The sequence below is a fragment of the Aspergillus pseudoviridinutans genome (assembly GCF_018340605.1).
Source record: "Aspergillus pseudoviridinutans IFM 55266 DNA, scaffold_2, whole genome shotgun sequence".
NCBI classification, from domain to species: Eukaryota; Fungi; Ascomycota; class Eurotiomycetes; order Eurotiales; family Aspergillaceae; genus Aspergillus; species Aspergillus pseudoviridinutans.
Window position 1 is genome coordinate 4,670,554 of NW_025091282.1, and position 23,737 is coordinate 4,694,290.

The following is a 23,737-nucleotide window of genomic DNA, read 5'->3' on the forward strand; positions in this document are numbered from 1 at the left end:
TTCTGATCTAAATTGCAATGACTGACAGCAACAGTTGCGGGGTTGCTTGCTTCAATGCTACCAGGACTGCTTTGGGTAGAACCAGCTTTTAATGCCATCTGCCATACCATTGCAAGTAGTTAGACGAGTTGATACCCATACCCTGAAAGTTCATCCGTCGTGTGTCCATCGACAAGAACCGATGGTAATAGCGTAGCAACTTCTTCTGCAAGATCAATTTTAAAACTGCCCCTCTGCTTCCCCGAAGCAGACAGCACCCTGACCTGAGGTATTTGCCACTGTGGCTGATCTCTTGCATACTCCTCAAAGGCATCTTTAAGCACCTCAACAACATCATGCCTGAGGTACAAAGCCACCGTTGTCTGCGACACAATCAAGTCCACCTCCTTCAATGCCTGCATGCACCCTAAATCCTTCATTCCGTACGTCTCAAACATTAAATAGTCATGAACATCGATGACCATGCGTTGAAGAGCATTGCGCTCGACCTCACCAAGATAAGCTAGCACTGCCTCCGCCAGATGCACTGTGTCTCGCTCGGGGGCAAGGTAAATGCAGGCATGCGGCGAGTCTTCCACACGGAAGAAGGGGCCAAACACCCGTAGGGTTTCCTCGCGGGCTTCCCGGTTGACCATGAGCTGGGCAGGATTGGGATGGTCGGCGCGGAAGCCGCGGGCGTAGCGTCGGGAAGTTGGTTTAATGCCCCGCTCACAGGTTATGCGAATGACACGGCTGGTGGGAAGAGAAAGGTTCCAGATATAGACGCGAATCTCCGCTGGCAGCAGGGGGAAGAAGTGGAAATTCGCGGACATTTTGTTACGGCTGACACGTGTCTTGAAGTTGTATTCGATGGAAAAACCGGGAATATCTCCTAGCTGACATGCGATAATAACAATAGTATTGCACTCAGTAGGGTCTTGATTGATAACAGAGTATCCGAACGACTGCTGTACAGATGACACGTCCAGATACGTGGTTGTGTCGGGCTTCTCATCTAACACAAACTAGATCAGAGCCAAGCCAAAACAACCTTAGCGCTATGCAGTCAAGCGTTCAGGTGCAGGTCAGGTCCGACAGTACTTTTGCGGTCAGGCTCCCTCTCCATCTCCTGACTGGGTAAGATGCAAAAGAATACTGTGCCTCGCTTCTTGATAGCCATATACATCTGTCCATATTCCGATCAAGCTTGGCAAATTATAACATCTTACTCCACCAACACATTTAGATACCCTAGACCAGGCAAACTCCGAATAATGCATTTCTCTTGAGGTCTAAATATCTCCACACTAAATGTGCGCATCAGTGGGTACCCGCCGCATATCTCAGAGAAGCTGCTGTCTCTTCCGACCTTAACTTGGCCTGTATTGCATTCCTCAATGCGCTATACCAAAACTGAAAGCTTTCGGCGTCTGATACAGCTTACCTGGGTCTATGATACGTGCTTTTATCGGGCATTTGCCTGTTTATCTTCATGTGGGAGCACTAGGTGCTCCTTTTGGTTCATTAGGTGAGTTGGATACCCGATGCTACCAAGATAGCTTCGCATTCCGGATGAGGTTGGTATGATGAAAGCTATTCCAATTATTAGTTCTTATACTAACGTACTCAGGCATCCTGCCATCCAGTGGAACCACGCCAGGATGCGGTCATAACACGCAAAGACAATGAGATTTATTTATCCGCCAGTGTCAGGGGGTCAGACCACATGGATATAAGCAGGTGCAGACATGAATTCGAGTGGCGGAAGAGAAAGATTCACCTGAAACCGAATGGAGAAACCAGGCTGTCGATATAGGGAGAGCGACTCAAATGCCGAAGTATCAAGCATCCTGGTTTCAGCCAAGTCCTTGGCAGTCATCCCGCTCGTATTCTCCGGGGACACCATGACTCGCAAGGCGTGGTCATTTTGTTATTTGTGCGAGCAGACATGAGTAGAAGCAAAGATTTCTCCGGACGCCACGCTTGGCAACATGGACTACAGCGTTCACCACTCCATATCCGCCTATCTTGAGCCAACCCAGGGCACCTTCATTTGACAACACTTGCTTCAAAGGGCGGCTCCTGTTGTGATTGGAGGGTGTGATAGCGAAATAGTTGGAATGACCTCACGGCTGTCCCTACAATCCACTGTTGTGCAGTAGAATAAACTGCAGCTAAATTGCACGAGATTGCGAGGTGCAGCATGGTCCACCAATGATTTTCCCGTCCCTCGATCGTGTCATTTGTTTATCTCTTTTTACTCATTTCGCAGGCTATAAAGAATCGTAATCTCACCGGTGGACATTCGTCTTGACGACCAGACGATTCGACCCCTAACACCGGTCTCTCACTATGTTGTCAAGCATTGTGGCGCTCCCCGTTCTCGTTCCTTTCGCTTTGGCATGTCTGGGCTACGAGGGAGGAGTTCCTACCCCTGCCGCTCACCATTCCAATAGTGCCGTGATTGAGGTCGCGGCGGGACAAGTCTTCGACGCCGGGTGGGCCAAGTACGATCGTGGCTCTGGCGCCTGTAATGGCCAGGCTGAGGGCGATTGGGAGGACGCCGTATTCTACCTCCACTCCGGTGCCACTCTGAAGAACGTCATCATCGGCGCCAACCAGGCTGAGGGGGTCCACTGTGACGGTCCATGCACTTTGCAGTTCGTCTGGTTTGAGGATGTTTGCGAAGACGCCATCACCATTGTGAGTATCAAGGCGTATCCATATATTTGGTCAGGTCTAATAAAGTGGCAGAAAAACGACAAGGCAGGCCAGGAGACTTGGATCATCGGTGGTGGAGCCTATCACGCGTCAGACAAGATTGTCCAGCACAACGGTTGTGGTACTGTCAATGTGAGTGATGATTCTTTGTCCCTTCTGAAACCAAATGCTCAATGTTGTAGATCATCAATTTCTATGCCGAAGACTACGGCAAAGTCTATCGCTCCTGCGGTAACTGTGACAACCAATGCAAGCGGAATGTCTATGTCGAGGGCACTACCGCTCGTGATGGCGGCGAAGTAGTCGGCATCAACCTCAACTACGGCGATACGGCCACACTGAAGAATGTATGCGCTGACGCTGACCATCCTTGTGTCTTTTATGATGGTTGTGCGGGTGACTGCGAGCCAGAGAAGGTTGGATACTGCTCTGGTTAAATGCATTCATCATCGACCGGCCGACCACGATGAAGCAATCACGGATACAGAAGGTTACGACTTTCTTTAACTGAATGCATCCTCATGCCGTGACGATATATGTGCGTTGAATGTGATTATTAGCAGATTTAGCCTGCAACAGGCCCCAAGTGATGTCTAGTTTATGATCAAACACGGCCTCAGACCAGATAAGTCTTTTCAATCTTCGCTTCCAGCAGAGGACCGAATGTATTTCGAGTGCCTGAGACAGTAGAAGAAGGTGACTGTGGAAGAATTTCCGCTCTGAGGTTGTGGTGGCCTCCAGGGCACCCACAGTGAGGAGCCATAACGTCAATTCTGACGGAAGTGACGCTGGACTGATAGCCTCCATCGAAAGCCGTAACTGCCGCACGTGTATTTCTGTCACTACCGGGCTGATGCCAGACATTCGTCGAAACTCGGCGAGATATAGCAATGCTCCAGATCGAAGGCCGGAGCATACAGGACCGAAAGTGTATGCATCATAGCGCAGTGACAAGAAGTGATGAGTAAGTGGATGAATCAACCTATCAACCTCTACTGGGTCTGACCAGATAGAGTCATGCAGAACTATTTGCGCGTTGGTCCATTGTAACGATTGAAGAGCCGAGAGCAAGGACGCCGGAAGGTCCAAAGAGTCTAAGCACGGTGACACAGACTTGGTCGGTGAGTGTATATAACCAACTCCCTCGTTCACGTCTCCTAGAGCAGGGGCAACATCAAGTGCATAGGAACCAATCAGATCCACCCTGTACTCGTTAGCAGAGTGCTCCAAGTGAGAAGGACTGGGCCTGGGCGTGCAAACCATTTGACCACGGTCACCAACTTCTCATCCAATGCCCCCAGCGATAAGCCCGACTCCTGAATAAGTCTTGCCACCGCCGCCATGTGCGATCTCCAAAAAACCATATCTCTTTGCAGATGTGAATAGCATGCCAAGGCAGTAATCGCGCTCAATGTACCCTCCAAGACCCGCTTCCGGCCCAGCGACATAGCACTGATATCATTTCGAACCCGCACAAGCGCTTTGGTATGATTTGAGAGTATGAAATGCTTCAAGTCGTGTTGCATGTGGTATTGTGAGATATGGGTTGCATATGTAGCCAACATCTGGTCAAACGCGGCGGAATTCGTGATGCATATTGGATACCAGCGGTCTTTGTAAATCCGAAACTGGCTCGGGATGGCATCTGAGAACACTGGCGGAGAGACCAGTTAGTACGACCAGATGGGACTTCACACATCTATGAAAATCAACATACTGTGGTGAAGGAGGCGCTGCGATTCCCTATCCAGCACAACAGGACTGGCCAGGAACGACGGGATATGGGTCGACGACGTGGGACACTCTGGACTTTGAGAGCTCCCATATTGACGCTCAACGGGGGACGGGCTGGAGCCTGAATCAGATGCTGTTATGTCGCTCGATGTGCATGACGATATCGAAGGACTTTGAAACAATGCTGTCTGAACATTCCGGCGGGTGTAACCAATCTCGCGCATGACTCGCCGTCGCATCTGAGATCGCTGCCCCTTGGTCGGACGCGGACGCGTGGGAGTGGTGGTGATGAAGACCCATTCATTGGATTGATGTTGAGGGATAGGAGTCATGGTGCACATCATGTCACCTCTGGGGTGTATATTTCGCCATAGGCTGTCATGACCGTAAGCTGGCTTGATCACAACTGTGGACTACTTTTTGAGTCGGAGCTGAAGGGTTAACGTAATTCCCGGGTGAGCCGCCATCCCGGGCGAGCCGCCACCCCCCCATTCGAATTCAACGCGTTCAAATTCGAAGCTATCTAAATCACTACCATGCCACCAAAACTGTGTCAAACCCCTAGAAATTTGGTGGAACAAGAGGGAAGGATCCAACTAGCAATATCTGCTTTGAGAAAGAAAGAAATTTCAAGTGTTTAACGCGCTGCAGAGATATTTGATGTGCCTAGATCTACCCTCTGTGGCTGACTTAATGGATACCAATATCGAATTGAAAAGTGTGCTAATAATTACAGGCTATCTCCTATGCAGGAAGAATCATTAGTAGAATGGATACTATCCAGGGATCTATGTGGGGTGCCTCCTAGGCCATCTCATGTGTAAGAGATGGCTAATATCCTTCTCCAGGTAGATAATCCCTCTGGATTCAAACCTATTGGCAAGAACTGGGTCTCTATCTTTACTAAATAGTGTGAGGAGATTAAAACTTGATATGCTTAATAATATAATTATAGCTGAGCTTAATGTAAGGATCTAAAGATTATTAAGGAGTGGTTTAACTGCCTATAATAGATCTAAATGAAATATGGCATCTCCCATGAAGATATCTATAATTTTGATGAAACCAGCTTTACTATAGGCTTGATTATGACTACTAAGGTAGTTATAAGAGCTAATATGCCAGGGAAGTCTTATCTTATTTAGCCAGGTAATTGGGAATGGGTTATAATAATTGAATGTATTAATACCACTGGCTAGGTGCTTCCTTTATGTATAATCTTTAAGGGAAAGGTTTATATTGAGGGATGGTATTAAGATCACACTCTACCACCTGATTAGAGAATTAAAGTTAGTTAAAATAGATAGATAATAGATGAGATAGGCCTCTAGTAGCTTTAAAATATCTTTATCCCTGTAACAAGGAGCTATATAGTTAGAAGATATCATCTACTTATCTTAGATAGCTATGGTAGCTATCTAACACCTAGTTTTGACAAAGCTTGTAAGGATAATAATATTATTACTATCTATATACCTGCTCATTCTTCTCATCTCTTATAACCACTAGATATTGGTTATTTTAGCCCATTAAAATGTGCTTACAGAAGACTTATTAAGGAGAAGGTGTGCTTAGGATATAACTATATTAATAAGTTTGACTTCCTTTAAGTATATCTAACAGCTCATCTAGAGGTTTTTAAGCCTCTAAATATCTAGAATGGCTTCACTACAGCTGGAATCTACCCTTTTAAGCTAAAGAGGGTGCTTGAGAAGCTGAATATCTCTGTATCCACCCCTACCCCCCCTCCAAGCCGCGTAAGTTAATTAACCAGCTCCTTATGGCTTGCTATACCTTATATAATTCAGTAATTATAAAAGTAAGTATCCTTAGTTAAAAAGCTCCTAAAACAATAATCTTAAAGCCCTTTGACGCCTTTAAAACTAGCTATCCAGCAGCTTATTAAGGGTTATAAGATAGCTATGTATAGTGCAGCTCTACTAGCAAAGGAAAATCATGATTTACGCGTAGCCAATGAGAAGGAGAAGCAGAAATCAAAGAGATCTAGATGCTAGATGACTCCTAATGAAGGACTCTGCATCCAGGAAGCTAGGGATCTTATCCAGGCAAGAAATGAGAGAGATGGGGGGAAATCTATTGATTCTGCACCTTTATCATTAGAACCAACCAAACGCGCGCCACCAAGGTGTTTAAATTGCTTTATTATAGGGCATAAAAGAACTAGATGCCCTACACGCAATAGTAGCTAGATCTAATCAAATAATATTCTATTTTGGTTGATTTGGATAGCTTCGAATTTGAACGCGTTGAATTCGAATGGGGGGGTGGCGGCTCGCCCGGGATGGCGGCTCACCCGGGAATTACGTTACATCATTCCGGCCGCGTTATTATCACGTGACCTCCATCGTGTTCAAGCTGCCTTCGCGCAATCAATATTTGTTTGACTTTTTCGATGCTAGTAAAAGGTTAGAAGTATGTATGACTTTTGGGCAGAAAGTGAGCTTCGAAAATATAAATCTGATATTTGACGCATGCTTTCCATTATCAAAATAAGCACAAACGCAAAACGTTTCTACCCAGATAGCTTGAGGCTATATAAATAGGATCAGGCCCCATATTACACGCAGTCAGCCTTCGCACAAACCATGTCTCCCTGCATTTCAGTTACCAGTTTCTTCCATGATGCGATCCCACGTTGTGCATGACAGTAAGGAGTACTTGGGTCGGGGTCGAAGGTTGTGCGAGAGAATAATTCCATCGAGACCCAACCCTCGTATCCCAGAGCAAACACAGTTTGGGCAATGTCCTTCACAGGAAGATATCCCCCTTCTTCGAAGGCAAACAGTCTTGCATTCCGAGACCAGCTCATGCGACTTGGCTGCTCCGCCACATACCATTCATGACCCATCACCAATGGTGCCTTTAAGCGTTCCCCATCGACAACCTGGAACAAAAACACTCGTTTCATGTCGACAGTCTGACGGAGTCGTGCGAGGGACCGCTGCAGCTCTTTCTCACCATTGTAAGTCATCCCCGATGCACTGGCCGGATCGGCGTACACCCGGGCGGCAATGTTGAAGGTATCCAGGCAGAGACCAAAGTTGGGACGATCTACACGACGAACGATGTCCCAGCTTTGTTCCCAAGTATCGACGTGGTTTCCCCAGGCAAGAGCCTCGTAAGAGAAACGGATCGGCGGGGACTGGGCCAGTCCTAGATCTGCAGCCTGGCGCAGGTCGGATACGATCACTCGCCTGTTGCCAGTAGTCCGGGGTTCGCCGGTCTCAGGGTCTGGAGGAAGAAAGTTGGACGGGATAAGGATCATGTCTGTGTGCAGGATATGACAGATCTCAAACCAGAAGCGCAGCTTATCATAAACGAGGCGGTTATGCTCGGCTTCATCAAGGACACCTTCGTAAAACCAGAACGGCTGAAGGGCGATGATCTCTAGCTGGAGGGAGGTGCAAAGATGGCGGATGCGGAGAGCGCCTTTGAGGATGTTCAGGCGACTGGCACCGCCAGAAGACTGTGCGGCAAACGTCTCCAAGTCTTCGTAGAATAATTCAATGCCTTTGAACCCTTGATTCGCGGCTTGCTGGAGCTTTTCCGGCAGATCGTGCGCACATGTGCGACCAAGGGACATGGACGAGATCGCTGGCCGGCAAGGCATTTTTAAAGATGGTACAAGGAGGGAAATACTGCTTGCAATCCTTTTGTAGTGGTGTTAGTTGGTAGTTAAAGATTCGTTACTTGACGGGTGCAGGATCCTCTAACAGGAACTTCTGACCTCCTACAGTGGGGTTCAATGAACTATTTAACAAGAGGCAGCGACCAAGTCGACCAAGATCGGCCTTGATCCGACCACTTGTATGCCCGATTAAGACATAAGTATGCAAGCCTGCTCGTCATTCCGGTAATTCTAATTGGATCTGAGGACCCAATTCAACTTCAATGATGGCAACAGGCGCTCCAGGTTCCTAATTAGTCAAACGGATTGACTCCGCAAAACGCCTGTCTGGGAAATATGGGACAGGAGTCTACCCAATTGTACTCTTTCCCATTCTCTATCTGGAGTCAGACCTAGATTACCGCTCTCTATACAGGCTCTCTGCTGCCTTCCTGGCTGCTCTTTCTAGAGCTTCGCTGCTCCTGGAATGTGCAGACCGCATACACCAAAGCGATACCAAATGCAAGTGCAGCCAGTCCCACAGACGACCACAGGGCAGCACGGTACCCTCTTAACTGGTTCACGCCATGATGACTTACTTCCGCCTCCACCGTCCCCGCTATGCCTAAACCGATGGCGATCGAGTAATTGATGACGGTGTTGACTAGTGATGCGGAGGCTCCTTGGTGCTTGACGGGCACTGCATCACTCAAGATAGTAGTGGACGCAGGGAAGGAGATATCCATACTACGGATCATTAGGTTAGCTTTGTCATAATAGAGCGCCAAGGCCGTGATAGGGACCTTACCCCCAGGCCATGATAACAAACGACCAAAACGTATTCATCCAGTAGGACTGCTCTACTGGTGCCGTACTTTGCAGGATGCATCCACCCAGAAACGCAGCACAAGCGATTGCCATCAGCCAGCCGCTAGTGATGACGGCCATCAGATAGGGTGTGGCAACGGCAGCCAGAATCCCAGAGATGGCCCCTGGCGCGAACTGCACTGCTGAATCCAAAGGGGACACATGTCGAAATTGCTGGATAAACTGGAACAAGTAATAGAACCAGACACCAAAACTGCTCCATCCTAAGCCGGTAGTCACCAGGATTGCTACAACCCGTCGACTAAAAATGGATACATCCAGTATCGGATCCACGGCGCGCCGTTCCTGGAGAACAAAGAGACCCAGAACGAGGAATCCAACAATCAACAAGACATAAACATAAGGCGTGGACCAGCCGTCGATTGGCGCTTGGTTCCATGAGATATTGAGCAAGAGCAAGCCTGCAACGCCCAGGCCCGACCCGATATAGTCAAACTGGAGTCCCGCGGCCTTTTGGAAGCGCGGATAGTCTGCTGGAATCACCCAAAGGCCAACGGCCGCAATAATGAAGCATCCGATGCTGTACGTCCACATCACCCAGGGCCACCAGACGTCCTGTGCGAAGGCCGAACCGATGAGCCCGGCGGTAAAGCATCCCAGTGGTGCGGCCACGGCAAATGCTGAGAAGATCATGTTCTTCTTCTTGCCAGGTGGGTAAGTTCTCCCAGCAATTGCGAGCGCATTTGGGAGAAGCAATGCTGGCCCAATGCCCTGGAGCGCTCGAGCAGTGTCAAAGAACACTGGTGAGTGTGTGAAGGCACTGCAGCCGCCGATGACGGACCAAACGCCGAACCATGTCCAACCCAGGATAAGGATGCGCTTGGAACCATACAGATCGCCGAGTTTCCCCGCAATCAGAATAAACGTGCCCACCGTCAAGCTATAGCCGCCCACATGCCAGGTCATCCGGGTGGCCTCAGATGGTCCCTGACCGAAGGTTTGCCCCACGATATGCAAGGGAATGAGGATATATCCAAAGGAGCCCTGAACGAAAAGCTGCGTTGAGCACAAGATGAGAATGAAGAGCCATTCCTTCAGCCCATGAGGCGGTGTCTGGTAAACATCGGATTGTTCAGCCTCCGGTGGTGCTTCGCTTGGCAATATCACAGCCCTGTGACCAGCGTTGGTTTGGAGGTCCGTCTTCTCAGCGCTGGCTGCCATTGCAAGTATAAAATAAGTCCTCCAGGATGTTTCCAAAGCAGAAACGGAGGCATTGGGATAGACATGGTTTTAAAGCGAGACACCGAAAAGCAAGGAAACCTGAGTAATAGGTGGCTGTATCAAGTTTACTGACTATTCGGCACCTCTATGGCTGATTTGTCAGGGAAAGGATTGACGTAGCTTAGGTACCTATCCTTGAACACAAAGAAGAGGAAACCGGATGTCCGAAAACGGAAATGTCGGACCTTCAAGTTAGTCTACAAGTGGGGCAGACAGGGGACCAAGCTCTCGATCAGGCCTAGCGTCCTTGTTTGGATTCGTGGATTTTAGTGGGACCGACAGGGGACCAAGCACCATATTAGGACTAGCGCTACTTCCAGATATGAATAGCCATCAAGAAGATTGGTTCTCTACCAAATTAAGTACAAAAGACATACAATACAATATCAGTCAGACCCTATTGCAACGGCGACGGCGAACTGCTGCTGCCAGTCTCTCTAGGCAGCCAACAGTGTCCTCTAGGCCAATACAGCCGTCCGTTATGCTAACACCCTTTTGTAGTCCGGCACGACCTTCTGGTGGAATGGTCTGTTTTCCACCATATAGATTTGATTCAATCATAACACCGATGACAGAGTGTTCTCCAGACGCCACTTGGTTGCATACTTCGTCAACAACAATAGGCTGCCGGCGGAAATCCTTGTTTGAATTCCCATGGGAGCAATCAATCATGATCCCGTGCAGGCATTGCGACTGACTGAGCTGTCGCTGCGCTTGCTGCACATCCTGCAAGTGGTAGTTTGGACCCGATGAGCCACCACGGAGAATCAGGAAACAGTCGGGGTTGCCCGAAGAACTGATAATCCGGGAGGTAGAGTTGTCTGTTGGTCCACAGAACGTGTGCCCCGTGCCTGCGCTGATGAGCGAGTTGATCGCTTGCGTTACACTGCCATCCGTAGAGTTCTTGAATCCCACTGGGAAAGGCATCGCGGAAGCTAATTCGCGATGGGGCTGAGATTCAGTCGTTCTGGCTCCTATAGCCCCCACGGATATGAAGTCACTGAGATACGCTGGAGAACTTAGGTCGAGTAACTCGCTCGCAATTGGGACACCCAAGTGCGTCAGGTCAGCATACAGTTGCCTCGAGATGTGTATTCCTTTTTCCATATTGCAGGACCCATCCAGATCGGGGTCGTTCAGAAGCCCCTTCCACCCCACAGTTGTGCGTGGCTTCTCCAGATACGCTCGCATAATAATGCATAACTCTGAGGAGAGACGATCTGCGACCGGTTTGATCTTCTGTGCGAATTCGACCGCCGCATCAGGGTCATGAATTGAGCATGGTCCTACCAGTACCAGAAGCCGGTCGTCTTGCTTGGTGACAATGGCTGCGGCCTCTTTGCGACCTCGATCTACCGTCCAAGCGGATTCCGAGGACTAAGATAAATTAGGACTTTGTAGGTTTGACAGGCGTAGAAAGGCGCCTACCGTTGGAATCTGTGCTCTGAGAAGACCCGGGCAGATGAGCGGTCGATGGTTTATCACTGGCGCCGGTCAATATGCGTCAATTCAAAACAAGTGCACGATCTGTCGGAACACACCTCTACTTGAATCTTCGGGGGGTCTGAGCACAGTATTCAATTGTCGCATAGCCTGCGCCCATGAGCGACGGATTTCCCATCTAGTAAGGGCATGAGATTGAATAGGCTCTTGGCGGGGATTGCTAGCATGCAGCACAATGGGCCCCTGGGTCGAGGGCGACCTCAACTGGGTATGTGTCATTGCTGGTCTTGCTGAAGTTGCAGCCATTTCGTAGCAGGACGTCAGTAGTAGCTACTATTGGGAAAGTGTAATGCAGATCGTTGTGCGACTTTTGGCTGGAAGTGCTGCTTCAATGCGCGTCTACAATCCCATCACGCAATGAGAGGACTCTGAGCAAAATATATTAAAGCAGGCACGAAAATCACATCACTTTATTGATACTCTTGCTTATTTGCCCGAAGAGGCAACATGCGGAACTGATCCGGCCATCTGCCTGGGGGAGTATCCCGATACCTCGGGGGACGGTTTTGATCGATTGGTGGGATTCCTACCGGATGCAAGGAAGAAAGCGGTATACGTACTGGGTAATGAGCRTAATCGGCCACAAATAATGTGGATACTGGGAACAAGGATCATGACCTGTTATTGCTCACTAGCGCAATTACTCGACAGCCTGTTGTTAGTAGGGACTAGAGCATGTGTATATCGCCCAGCTCTGTCATTCTACCTAATCATGGCACGATACATGTTACTGCAACCAATTCCAGATAGAGCATTTCCAACACTTAAATCAAGTTTCATTCGGTTCTGTTGGCCTATAGTAGTGCTGCTGTCGCTCTGCGTGGAGCAATTTTATAGCTGTCACATCTAGAAATCCGTCCCAATATGGACCCCACCATCGGCCATCACGTTGGTACCCTGCACATAGGAGCTTAACGGACTCGCTAGGAATACTGCCACATTTGCAATGTCTTCGGGGGTCCCGAAGCGTTTCAGCGGCACTTTCAGCCTCTGCTCCTCCACCCATGCGGGGTCAATCTTGCTGTAAGACTCCCAAGCCCCATCTTGTGCCCAAATTGGACCGGGCGAGATTGCATTCACTCTAATTCCCCGAGGTCCTAGGAAATGCGAGAGCTCTTGGACGTGCTGCAGTTGTGCCGCCTTGCATGCACCATAAGGAGCCGGGGGACTGCGGAAGAATTCGCGGCCCATGAAAGATGACTGAACGATGATGGACGGCTGAGGCGACTTCTCTAACCACGGGAGACTAGCTTCCACGAGGTTAACGAAGCCCATGACATCGAGGTCGAAGGAGGATTGCCAGGTTTGCGGGGTGGATTCAAAATGCATGTTGGACGCTGCATAGGTTAGCAAGGAACGAGCGTTTGCATTCTATAGAACGCGGTATACAAACCATTGGCAATCACAATATCTATTCTGCCGATGCGAGTGGCAGAGTCAGCCACCCATTTGCTCAGAGCGTCCCGATTGCTGATATCCACCGAGGTACCATATGCTCGAGGGGTTATCCCTTGCTCTTGTTCTTTGCCGAGCGACGAATTAAGCTCAGCAAAGTCGTTCTCGCGGACAGTGCGCGCGCAGTAAGAGACGTTGCAGCCTTGCTCAACAAAGGCTTCAACCATGCCGCGGCCGATGCCTTTAGTGCCTCCTAGTACTAGTCAGATCTGCATTATCCCAATAGTGAAACGTCGTTGAAAGCTGTACCTGTGATCAGGACATGGCATCCTGCCAACTTAGTGTCTAGAACCATCTTGCCTTTGACTTCGAATAGTACGATGAATCATAATCATGACGCCTTGAAGGTGGTTGATCGACTTGGATTTTATACGTCTGAACAATCCTTACGGAATACTTCCGCGAGATTTACCTATTGTGGCAATCCGGTAGAGCCATGCATTTCTTCTTCCTGCTTGATTGATCACTTCTAGAATAAGACATTTACCCCCAAACATCTTCTTGCCATATTCCTCTCCGCTTCCGAGTTTGGATCCAGCTTCGAACACGGGATTCATCCCACCCCGTGCTCTCCATGATCATTTCCACAACGGCCGTCAATACCCCTTGTGCCATTGCTGTAGACCCACATACATACAAAGGGTTTCCATCTGACAGGAGATGCTGAAGTATGTCTTGTTTGTGGTTTCGGATCGCATCCTGTACATACATTTTGTCGCAATCTGGGGCCGGATGCCGCGAATAGGCAGGGATCATTCGTAAGGAAAACCCTGGCACCGCAAGCGATTGATCCCACTCATCGCGAAAAAGGAGGTCATCCGGTCCGCGACAACCGTAGAATAAGGTCGTCTCCCCGACCTCCCTTCCAACCAAAGCTGTCTGCCTTCTTTCCTGTACGAACGCGCGAAAGGGTGCAATCCCCACACCTGCTGCCACCATCATGATGGGCACAGTAGGCGTGGCAGGTAGTTTAAATTTTGATCGCTGGAGCTGACCATAAAGCCTTCCCTGGACCCCATCTTTGGAAGGCACAAGGGGTCTGTATTCGGGGATCGTGGGGTGCGCACCGTCCACAGTATGCAGACTGCGATGCAGCGTGGTGACAAAGTCAGTTGTCAGACCGTACCTCCACGCTTCACGGTTTTTGGAGCTATGCTCTTGGTCTAGTAGCGTAATGGCCAAGGATATTGCTCGAGGAGACATTGCCGCCGAGGAAGAAATGGAGTAGGCTCGCGGTCGAAGACGTGGAATATTTTCCAGCAACCATGATAAAGGAATTGTATGCCACGTGGAGTGGTCAGCGCTGTGTTCGCGAGCAAAGTACTCCAGGATATCAGTTATTGTTAGGTGAGCACTGTCCTTTATCCTCAGGGGAACCCCTGCACCGTTTCTCATAACTTCAACTGCGTCGCGGATCGGAGTAGTTGGAGCCACCTGAGCAAGCGCCTGGATCACCTGTTTCGAAACAGGTGCACAGATCGCGAGATAGAATCTGAGTAGGCTCTCGAGGGAACAAGGGTTTGGAAGCAGTGTTTCTAATTTTCCATTCTCAGAGGCAGGGTTGATCTGAAAGACCTGCTTTTTCGCGGGTTCCTCCTGACGGCCAATCAACCGCAAAAGGCGCTCTACCTCGGCGTCTGGATTTGATGGCCACAGTAGTAGATGATCTCCAGTGGCATACTTCAGATTCCGATGATGGGAAATGTCGATCTCCAGTTGCAGACAGGGCTTCCGTGACTGTGGGTTCAAAATTCGACTATTGGTGAATCTCAATTCGAAAGGAGCAGAGCTGGGCAGCCGCTGCAGGCCCATGCCGGTCCTTGACCTCACATAGTAGGGTTCTCCCAAGGCAGTACAAGTAGGTTCTGGCTGCTCGACTGGGGAGAGGAGAAATGAAGGCTCATATATTACTGGGTGCTCCTGATAGGCAAACTGTGCCCGCAAAGCATCGACGGTCTCATCTTGCCAGCGAAGAAATGTTTCTTCAGTCGAGCCATTGGCCGCATCCCCATATCCAACACTACCAATACGTATCGCTCCCTTGTCTGCGAGGGACTCTGATACCCATGCGACGGTACGATTGAAGTGTTGGTAGGCGCTGCTCCCCAGGCCAAACGCGGCATAATGAAGATCCCTCAGTGTGGTCTGTGACTGTGACAACCATCGACAGAACGCCACCGCATTGTCGGTTGGATCGCCCTCACCATACGTCGACAACAAGAACACCACGGGTCTGTCAGATGGTATGGAAGTGATTGATTTTGGAGAAATCTCGGCTAGGTCTAGTACGCCAGCATGTAATCGTAGACGCTGCCGGAGAGTCCGCGCGAGTGTATGGGCGAGGCCTTCGGCAGTGCTTGTCTGGGAGCCCCAAAGCACAACGATGTCGTATTCTTCTTTTTTCATGCGTAGGCTAATGTCTGCATTCTCCTCCCTGGCCTGTCGCTTTCGGCCCAGAACCGTTTGCTGCCGACGTTCGAATAGCTGCTCCTCGAGCGGATTGGCTTTGTACCAATATCTATGACCGCAGAGGTAACCCAGCCCCAGAATTGGGAGGAGGAGGAAAGCCAGGATATCATCAATGTCGAGGGCTAGAATGACAGACTGCATGTTGTCTGCTTTCCAGTTACTCAGCGTACGTCCGATAATTGTGAACCTGGCAGGAAAATACTTCTGCTGGCCAATATATTTCTGGAGCAGTGACCTGAGTATTGACGCCTTACCACATGGGACATTCCCGGTGCTTCCAAAACAGTATCGGGTGCCACACCGAGACAGATGGATATAAGAATGACCATCCACAAGGTGACGCATTTCTCTGTATCTACATCAGTCTCCATTGATCCTATCAGGTTTCATATCAAATAGTCCCGACAATCCCAATGCCACCTTTCAAGCCACGTCATGTGTCAGCAGGGACAGATACTATCCAAAGGTATATCACAAGATATCTGGGGCGAAGTTCTAACACTAAAACCGTTTAGTTTTGGGGGGATTCTCACCACTGAATTCCTGGAGCCTCCACCCGGTAGAGGGTTCTGTTTCCGCCAGACTTACCGAGCGAATCTGGACGGTCCTGTTGATGAGAAAATCCAGCGAGTCATTGACAGCAATGCCAAACCATCCGGACCTCCGCCGCATCTTCACCGGTATCAGACCGAATACTTCAAGGTAGAACAGGGTCTAATGGGGGTGAACATTAATGGAACCATCTACAAGAAAACGCCAGCAGATCCGGAGTTCAGTGTACCAGCCAACGAATTCCACGGCTTTTTTCGTCATCCAGACGGCGAAGGACCCATGACTGTAGTGCTGAGTGCCTCGGACTCCGGGCGGGAGGAGAAGCTGGACAGGGTCTTCTTTGAAAACTGGTATGGCTACTGGCATGATGCGACGATTCATCACGGAGGGATGAACTACATCCAGTGGTTGCAGGTATAGTCCGCTCCAAACGAACATGCCTCGGATGTAGATGGTTAACGCTGGCAGATCTACGACGCTGGCGACGCATACCCGTATATGCCTACCTGGATCCCCTTTCGCAAAACCGTCGCGTACTGCTGGGGGGTTGCCGTAGGCAGATGGCTCGGAGGAATGCTCGGTTATTGCCCTTTCTTCGCGGAATATACGACCGACTGGGATCAAGCTGTAGCCAAAATGGAGACTCACTTCTGGCAACGACGACGATTGCGGCGTGAGGGGCTTCTCGGAAAGGGTAAGGATCTTAGGGCTAGTGTTAGTAGTACTGAGGGGGGTTATTAGGAGTTCTGCGATATATTTTGGCCGGGGCTGTACGTAATTGAACTATCAACTGAGCCCGTTCTTATAGTTAGGAATTAGGTCCAAATCAGACTTGATTCTCACTTGACATTCTGGTACTCTTTCCTTTCTCCGGGCATCGAGCTCCATCCCGTTTACCCAATCGAGTAACTTCGGAAGTCCTGAGACATAGTCTCAAGTCTACGATGATCAGAATCGAGTGGTCATACACCTTAAAGCAGAGCGAAGTGATTCTATGGAAGCATCTCAGCTTGCAATAGTCATTATAATCAAAAGAAAATTTTGCTAGAGATGATTTTCCAACTATAAATTCCCCTTTTACTACACTCAAGAGGCGTATAATCACCACCAAACTATCACCAGACACGCTCTAGCTCGGCCTCGTATTCAATTCCAGCCAGGACCTTCGCCTGATCCACCCATTCGAGCACCCGCGATGATCCCTTCTCACCCACAATCACTGCATCTGAAGGATGAGATCCTCGATCACGAATTACGGTGGCAATCACATCAGCCTGATACCGCAGTCCCCAACCGACAACTGGTTTGGTGATGACTTCTGTCGTTTCAAACCCGTTCTCATCCAGCTTATCTGGTCCGTAATACTGCACGGTGAGCGTCTCGGGTCGGATAGGAGGGAACGGCAACGCAATTTCGCCCTTTTCGCCTTGGATCCTCACACACGGGGCATTTTTCTCCCGCAGAAGCTTGTCCTTCAACCCCAGCTTTGGAGAACCCGGGATGGAGGACGAGATAGTTACCACACAAGTCGTTGGGCTCCGTCCCGAGCGCGAGAGAATGATTGTCGTAATGTCGTCTAGTGGGTCACTGACCCCGGTCTCATGCTGGATTGTTTCCGCATATTTGACCGTCACAGGCTGATCGTCTTCGCCCTCTTCGCCGTCCGCAGAAGAGAGAGCCAAATCGCACCAAGTAAGGGGATATACACCAAGGTCTAATAGCGACCCGGAGCCGGTTTTCTTGTCCAGGAAGCGCGAGTTTGCAGTTAATGTGGGATCTCCAAACAGTGGGAGAGAGTAGTCGGCCAGGATGCGCTTCACGGGCCCAATCCGTGAAAGTAGCTCTTCCTGCAGGTACCGGGTAAGTGGGAAGTATCTTGTCCACATCGCTTCCATGAAGACGACTTTGTTGCTTTTGGCAATCTCCGCCAGGCGATTGTACTGGGCCTTGTTCATCGTCGCCGGCTTCTCGAGGAGAACATTGCGGCCGTGGGTGAGGGCTGCGCGGGCATGCTCAAAGTGTACACCATGGGGCGTCGATATATACACCACGTCAAAGTCCCCTTCGCGGAGCATGTCTGCGTATGAGGTGTATATGCGCACGGTAGAGGCATTGGGCACTTTTTGCTCCGTTAGCCAGCTTGCGGCCGCTTCGGTGGATCGCGTGGTTGAGACAGCGACCAGTTCGTGCTGTAGATGTTTCTCTTCGTCTCTGGGGTGAGTGAGGTCCCTGTAAAAGAGCTCGGCAATGCTAGAAAGTCCCAGAAATGCCCATCGGCAGTGGAAGGGTGGCTCGATTGACTGATTCATCATTTCCAGAAAGCTGCACAGTTCCGAATGCCGTCATGGTAAGACCAGCTCGGAGTCGATTGGCAAGTTGGCCTGTATTTCAAGTCACTCGAATCCAAATCACCAGCTCGGATTGAATCAACGCAGGTAAGACCGGCTTCCTTTATTGGTCCGTCCGATGATGGAAATGTCTCTCTAGGTATTCTATCGGAATACTTGCTGTATTTTATTGACCAGTTTAGGAAGATCGGAGGGCCTCCGGAACAGGATCAAGAACCGCCATATTCATTTCCAGACTACAAACACGGCAACGAGATAGGGGATAGATCCGCTTTCGGAAAGGATTGATAAGACTCTTACATTGGGGTACGTCAGCGTCTGCTCTCGACCTATGATTGCTGTCAATTCCACCGTACCTTTACGGAATGATAAAAGGTGGCTGTTGTCTGTCTCACCCTCTCAATCTGACAAATGACGTAGCCAGCCAGTGACAGAAGTACGTCGCTGCTGACCACCATGTTTTGCTGCTCTAATGGGATCATCTGCTGGTGGGGTAAGGCCGAGCCTTATTGTTGGTGATTCCGGCGAAACGAGAGGTCAATATATATAAATCCCTGGGGATCGGCATGAGCCGCTACTTGCCATTTGCATATAGCACTTGCAGTACCTCAGTCGATCAATCAAGCCCTTCTCGTCATACCCGCGGTAAATATCGTTTTTCTGTTTGTCATTTGCTGAAGAGTCACCACCCCCCACCTTTTCAGCTACCCCAATAATTACGAAAGAGTTTCTGGTTTGAGCTGTTGGGGCTGTTTCAGGCATATGCTGATTGATACCGTGCTCTGTGTGCTTATCTGACTGGAAACGAGGTTGTGAAATTTCCGTCTATTGGCTATTGCTGGCTGAAGGATTGTAGATGCGTGAAGGACTCATGTTGCTCCAGTCGCAAGCAGGGGTAAAGCAAGATTTTAACGGTTCAAGTGCTGCATAAGTGCTGCACGTCTGTCAATCTTCAGCAAGAAACTGTAATCATTGCGTAGAGCGGCTCAAAAATAAATGGAAAAATGGGAGCGGATGGCTGGATGGCTTGCATGAGAATCAGGAAGAAACAGAGTCTTAAAGACCGTGGCTGCACAGTCCAGCTTCTGATCTGGGGTTCAGAGTTTGCGCCAATCAACTCTAAAGTGATGTATTCGACATTTCCTGTCTCCTCTTCGCCAGGCAAAGATACCCTGCGCAAGGCAGATCAGCCAAAGCCTAAGCGTCACCATGTTCCCATTGCCTGCGAGAGCTGTCGCAAGAACCGTATCAAGTGTGACAATTCCCGTCCATGTCGTAATTGCAAACATCGAAATATTACCTGCACCAACGTAGACACAACCGATGTCAGGGCTTTGACCAGGTAAATTACCAAATACTCCGTGATCTCTTGTCCATCATGTAGCTGACACTCAATGGATGGGCCTCAGACAGGTCCAACACCTATTGGGACGGGTGCAAACCCTCGAAGCTCGAGTGCAAGACTTCGATATGCTCTCCCCCAGTCAGCTTAATGAGTTATCGGCAACGGAACCGATGAGAACAACCCCGCACCAGTCGCGCTTGATACAGTCCTCTACAGCGCAGAATGAGAGAGATGACCATCAAAGGCCGACAGATATCTCCAAGGAAAAAGAATCGTCCGCTGTTCGGGTGAATCTGTCTACTTCGGCCTTCGCTACGGATCTAGGCCACCAGATACGCTACCCGCTGCCTCATCCACTAACGGCAGAGTTGGTGGTGTACCAATCGCCCGTGTCTACTCCCGGTCCAAGTCGCATTGTGAGCGAGAATATCCCCAGAGCTCTGGCTGATTACTACATTCGTCTCTACGGGCGGACCATTCAGCGAATTCTGCCTGTGCTTGACGAGGATGATATCCAAGCGCATTGTGCCCCTCTCTGGAATGAGCCATCCTACTGCCCTGGGAAGTCGGCGCTCGCCGATATTATGCTGGCGCTATCATTGCTTACGGACGCCAATGCCAGGTCAAGCCAGAATCGTGGTTTCGCACTGTCGGCCTTCTCGGGTGCCCGCGATCCGAAACAAGACCAAGTCAGACTCATGTCTAATAGACTTTTTCGTCGTTGCGCTGTGAGCCTATCTGAGGATGATCCTGGCCCGTCCCTAGGCAGGCTGCAGTGCTATATTCTGATGACCGTTTATTGCCGCAACGATTCAAACCACACAATGGCGTATCAACTGCTAGGCCTGGCAATAAGGATCGGATGTCTCCTTGATATTTTCCATACACCATCGCAGACTCTACCTCAGAAGGAGCGGAGATTGCGCAGGAGATTAGGAGAGATACTTTACTGCTTAGACACTCAGCAGTTCCTTGAATTCGGACGCCCACCGGCCATTGTCGACGGCAGTTCGACGACGCTGCAGGCGCAGCCTGAAAGCCTCACACAAGAACATGAAGATGCGAATGACGAGGACGACATCTTTCTCACAAACTATGTCCAATTGGTCCGAATTGCTAAAGTGGCGCACCATCTGGTTGACAGCGAAGCTACACCGGTACGTCAGCCTCGCGTCTGCCAGCAGCATCAGCAAACAAACTTTTGCAGCAATGCCACACTCTTGGAACAGCTAGAGAGGAATGACCCTCGTTGGAGGGAGCAATTCCGTTCCTGGACTACCACAGTCCCTGATCGCCTTCTGCTACCTCGGAGCCCGCACAGTAGCGGTCAGCCCTTCTCCACCGAGACCGCACTCATTCTGGACCTGGATAAGCCGACCTGGCGACTACGTCAGGCGTTGCTACTAGAGCTCTCGTACCACTGGTTCCAGCTTGGGCTACTGCGTCCGTTCTTGGGACAACATCACAATCAAATTTACGCACAGGAAGCGGTGCAACATGCCTTGGCGCTGACACGGATCACCAACCAGGCTCTCCTAGAGACGGACACCATTTACGGGTGGTACGACTCACACTTTATGCTGTGGGACGCCGCCTTATCGTTGATGGGATATACGGTGCTGTGTGCGAACAGTGGGAGTTCTTTGACTGCCGAGGTTAAGGGAGGTTTATCCATGTGCGAAACCACCTTCGAAGCATTGGGCACCCCATTTACAGATCGTGCAGCTGAGCTCATCGGTGCGTTCGTGACACAAAGCACTACTCTCGTCGGGGACACTCATTCCAAACTGAGAGACCGAGGCAACACCGCCAACGACGAGAATCTCGCCCAGCAGTGTGCAATAGGCCCGGTAATGGAAGCGGATGGAGGGGACATGACAGGAGAGGAGATGGACTTGGAACAGATGATGTTTGAGGAGACCTCAACTAATCTGCATCTCGGTTTTCAGCTCGATACATTGGCGGATGCTGCTTCTCTTCTGCCTCTAGGCAATGATTTTTCGTTTGTTGATGCATAAAGACTAATATCCATTGCCAAGATTACACCTCAATAAGTTACTGGTCGGGAAAGACGATACATCACTATTCTCCAGCGAAACAGTGTCTCTTCGAAATAAAATGAAGAACATGCTAGTTACCTAGCAGAACCTTAACATAAAGCGAATTAAACAACTTTCTTCAACTCCATCAGTGTGTCCGCACTTCCCGCAGGCTGAACCATCCCTACCACTTGCAATGTCGGATCTGCGGCCTGGAATAGCTTCTCCCAGTCATCAAATGTTCGCTCTTTGCTTCCAAACTGCGTCATCATCTGCATATCCAGCGCCCGCATGACCCGTTCCGTCTGCCAGTCATAGGTCCCCGGTTGGCCCAGCACCTGCTCTGCCACGATGATGGAAGCTCCGGGTTGCAAGACGGCAGCAAGATGGCGCAAAATTACCAGACAGTCATTATCATCCCAGTCATGGAGAATATGCCGGAGCAGCAAGACATCAGCCATCCCGGCGAGGCGAGATTGCGGTTCAAAGAACGAGTGTGGTTGGAAAAACACCCTCGACTTCAAAGCTGGGGGAATCTTCGCGTCCGCCCCTTCTTTGAGATTGATACTGTCTTGTACAAACACGGTGAGGTTGGGATATGCCTGGGCAAGAGCAATACCGACGAAGCCGTCCGCTCCTCCGACCTATGCTGCAAGTTAACATAATTGTGGACAGGGACAACTTGGCTAGCCTTACATCGATCACCACGGCATCCTCCTCCAGATCTCCCCATGCGAATCCACTCACAACATGACTAACGTCATGCGGGCCACCATTAGTGATGAGCGCCATATACAAACCATATTTCTGAATCAGGTCCGGGCGTTTTTCAGCATATGACCACCAGGTGTCCGTTGTTGCATGTGCGATTTGAAAGGCACTCTTATACTCGCTATCTGGCTTCCCGGCTTGGGCAGCCTTTAACCAATCGGGTAATCTCAAGGAGGATGGCAAGCAGACCTCCAGCTGGTACGAGAGCAGCGGCGAGAGACGGATCATCTCTTTTGACAGTTCTGTGTGCGCTATCATGCCAACCGAAGGTTCCCAAAACAGGCCGTACGTCATTGCCTGGCGGAGGATGCGCAGAAGGATGTCGGATGGAATATGGCATTTAGCTGCGATTTCAGTTACTGGAGTGCTCCTATCATCGTCCTGAGGAACCATGTCGAAGATCCGGTAGTGGTTTATGATCCTCAAGGAGGCCAAATTGTGCTTTTCCTGGGGAGACTCGATGAACAATCTGTTCTCTGCAGAATGGATCAAACTGGGACTTACGATCAACGCCATGTTTTTTAAAACCTCCGTCGGCCCCATCACCTTGCGAATCACCTGCTGGCAGGCGTTGAGAAGAACACTCCGAGCGTCGAGCGCATCCTCAGATCGTGTCTCATGGAGGGACTTAGATGCCGGCAGTTGCTCCAAGGTGCTCACGGAAGCAGTTATAATGCCCGCCAAATGGGCAAGCGTAGGCTGGATATCGACCTGAACAGACATGGTAAATGTTGAATTCAATGATAAAGCAATGTATATTGATACGAAAACAGTCTGTAGCTTGTCTGCGATCTCTCGTTGCTACAGCGCTGTTATATAACTGTTATCTTCTTCTTGCTCAATTTTTGACGCTTTATTTTAACCAATAGTCACTTCGCAGAAATCTACTGGTATCAGGAAGACAGAATCTCGTCGAGGACTCGATCCGCCCACTGCCGTATTGGGAATCGGATTAGTTCCGGCTAGAGGAGGAAGCCATTTGAGGTAATCCGTCCAGTCTGTGATCTATGTAGCTCGTCATCGTTGACGTATGCGTATGACATTGGCAAAATCAGCATTATAATCAGTCTGACAATAATCTCTT

At 49.8% G+C, this 23,737-nt stretch overlaps 12 protein-coding genes across 12 annotated transcripts; 3 read left to right on the forward strand and 9 right to left on the reverse strand.

Annotated features, from left to right (window-relative positions):
- Window positions 1–119: 119 nt before the first annotated feature.
- On the reverse strand, window positions 120–812 carry Asppvi_003705 (2EXR domain-containing protein; the record flags this gene model as incomplete). The annotated part of the gene is made up of 1 exon (XM_043299666.1): window positions 120–812. The coding sequence occupies one exon, from the start codon at window positions 810–812 to the stop codon at window positions 120–122; it is 693 nt and encodes a 230-aa protein (XP_043155601.1).
- A 1,519-nt stretch (window positions 813–2,331) lies between these two features.
- On the forward strand, window positions 2,332–3,137 carry Asppvi_003706 (pectate lyase; the record flags this gene model as incomplete). The annotated part of the gene is made up of 3 exons (XM_043299667.1): window positions 2,332–2,682; window positions 2,734–2,832; window positions 2,883–3,137. 3 exons carry the CDS (start codon window positions 2,332–2,334, stop codon window positions 3,135–3,137), a joined length of 705 nt encoding a protein of 234 aa, XP_043155602.1.
- An 82-nt stretch (window positions 3,138–3,219) lies between these two features.
- On the reverse strand, window positions 3,220–4,766 carry Asppvi_003707 (uncharacterized protein; the record flags this gene model as incomplete). Its single annotated transcript, XM_043299668.1, has 3 exons — window positions 3,220–3,904; window positions 3,961–4,354; window positions 4,418–4,766. 3 exons carry the CDS (start codon window positions 4,764–4,766, stop codon window positions 3,220–3,222), a joined length of 1,428 nt encoding a protein of 475 aa, XP_043155603.1.
- Window positions 4,767–7,012: 2,246 nt separating this feature from the next.
- Asppvi_003708 (sugar phosphate isomerase/epimerase family protein) lies at window positions 7,013–8,065 on the reverse strand (the record flags this gene model as incomplete). Its single annotated transcript, XM_043299669.1, has 1 exon — window positions 7,013–8,065. One exon carries the CDS (start codon window positions 8,063–8,065, stop codon window positions 7,013–7,015), a length of 1,053 nt encoding a protein of 350 aa, XP_043155604.1.
- A 425-nt stretch (window positions 8,066–8,490) lies between these two features.
- Window positions 8,491–10,111, reverse strand: Asppvi_003709 (MFS transporter; the record flags this gene model as incomplete). Its single annotated transcript, XM_043299670.1, has 2 exons — window positions 8,491–8,809; window positions 8,871–10,111. 2 exons carry the CDS (start codon window positions 10,109–10,111, stop codon window positions 8,491–8,493), a joined length of 1,560 nt encoding a protein of 519 aa, XP_043155605.1.
- A 450-nt stretch (window positions 10,112–10,561) lies between these two features.
- Asppvi_003710 (3-deoxy-7-phosphoheptulonate synthase) lies at window positions 10,562–11,920 on the reverse strand (the record flags this gene model as incomplete). The annotated part of the gene is made up of 3 exons (XM_043299671.1): window positions 10,562–11,548; window positions 11,600–11,655; window positions 11,713–11,920. The coding sequence occupies 3 exons, from the start codon at window positions 11,918–11,920 to the stop codon at window positions 10,562–10,564; spliced, it is 1,251 nt and encodes a 416-aa protein (XP_043155606.1).
- A 600-nt stretch (window positions 11,921–12,520) lies between these two features.
- Asppvi_003711 (SDR family NAD(P)-dependent oxidoreductase) lies at window positions 12,521–13,424 on the reverse strand (the record flags this gene model as incomplete). The annotated part of the gene is made up of 3 exons (XM_043299672.1): window positions 12,521–13,011; window positions 13,068–13,322; window positions 13,379–13,424. 3 exons carry the CDS (start codon window positions 13,422–13,424, stop codon window positions 12,521–12,523), a joined length of 792 nt encoding a protein of 263 aa, XP_043155607.1.
- A 188-nt stretch (window positions 13,425–13,612) lies between these two features.
- Window positions 13,613–15,739, reverse strand: Asppvi_003712 (NADPH cytochrome P450 oxidoreductase family protein; the record flags this gene model as incomplete). Its single annotated transcript, XM_043299673.1, has 1 exon — window positions 13,613–15,739. One exon carries the CDS (start codon window positions 15,737–15,739, stop codon window positions 13,613–13,615), a length of 2,127 nt encoding a protein of 708 aa, XP_043155608.1.
- A 272-nt stretch (window positions 15,740–16,011) lies between these two features.
- On the forward strand, window positions 16,012–16,891 carry Asppvi_003713 (uncharacterized protein; the record flags this gene model as incomplete). The annotated part of the gene is made up of 3 exons (XM_043299674.1): window positions 16,012–16,064; window positions 16,114–16,564; window positions 16,619–16,891. The coding sequence occupies 3 exons, from the start codon at window positions 16,012–16,014 to the stop codon at window positions 16,889–16,891; spliced, it is 777 nt and encodes a 258-aa protein (XP_043155609.1).
- A 374-nt stretch (window positions 16,892–17,265) lies between these two features.
- On the reverse strand, window positions 17,266–18,459 carry Asppvi_003714 (Gfo/Idh/MocA family protein; the record flags this gene model as incomplete). Its single annotated transcript, XM_043299675.1, has 1 exon — window positions 17,266–18,459. One exon carries the CDS (start codon window positions 18,457–18,459, stop codon window positions 17,266–17,268), a length of 1,194 nt encoding a protein of 397 aa, XP_043155610.1.
- A 1,043-nt stretch (window positions 18,460–19,502) lies between these two features.
- Window positions 19,503–21,861, forward strand: Asppvi_003715 (Zn(II)2Cys6 transcription factor; the record flags this gene model as incomplete). The annotated part of the gene is made up of 2 exons (XM_043299676.1): window positions 19,503–19,840; window positions 19,908–21,861. The coding sequence occupies 2 exons, from the start codon at window positions 19,503–19,505 to the stop codon at window positions 21,859–21,861; spliced, it is 2,292 nt and encodes a 763-aa protein (XP_043155611.1).
- A 146-nt stretch (window positions 21,862–22,007) lies between these two features.
- Window positions 22,008–23,376, reverse strand: Asppvi_003716 (putative O-methyltransferase; the record flags this gene model as incomplete). Its single annotated transcript, XM_043299677.1, has 2 exons — window positions 22,008–22,526; window positions 22,579–23,376. 2 exons carry the CDS (start codon window positions 23,374–23,376, stop codon window positions 22,008–22,010), a joined length of 1,317 nt encoding a protein of 438 aa, XP_043155612.1.
- Between the last annotated feature and the right edge of the window lie 361 nt (window positions 23,377–23,737).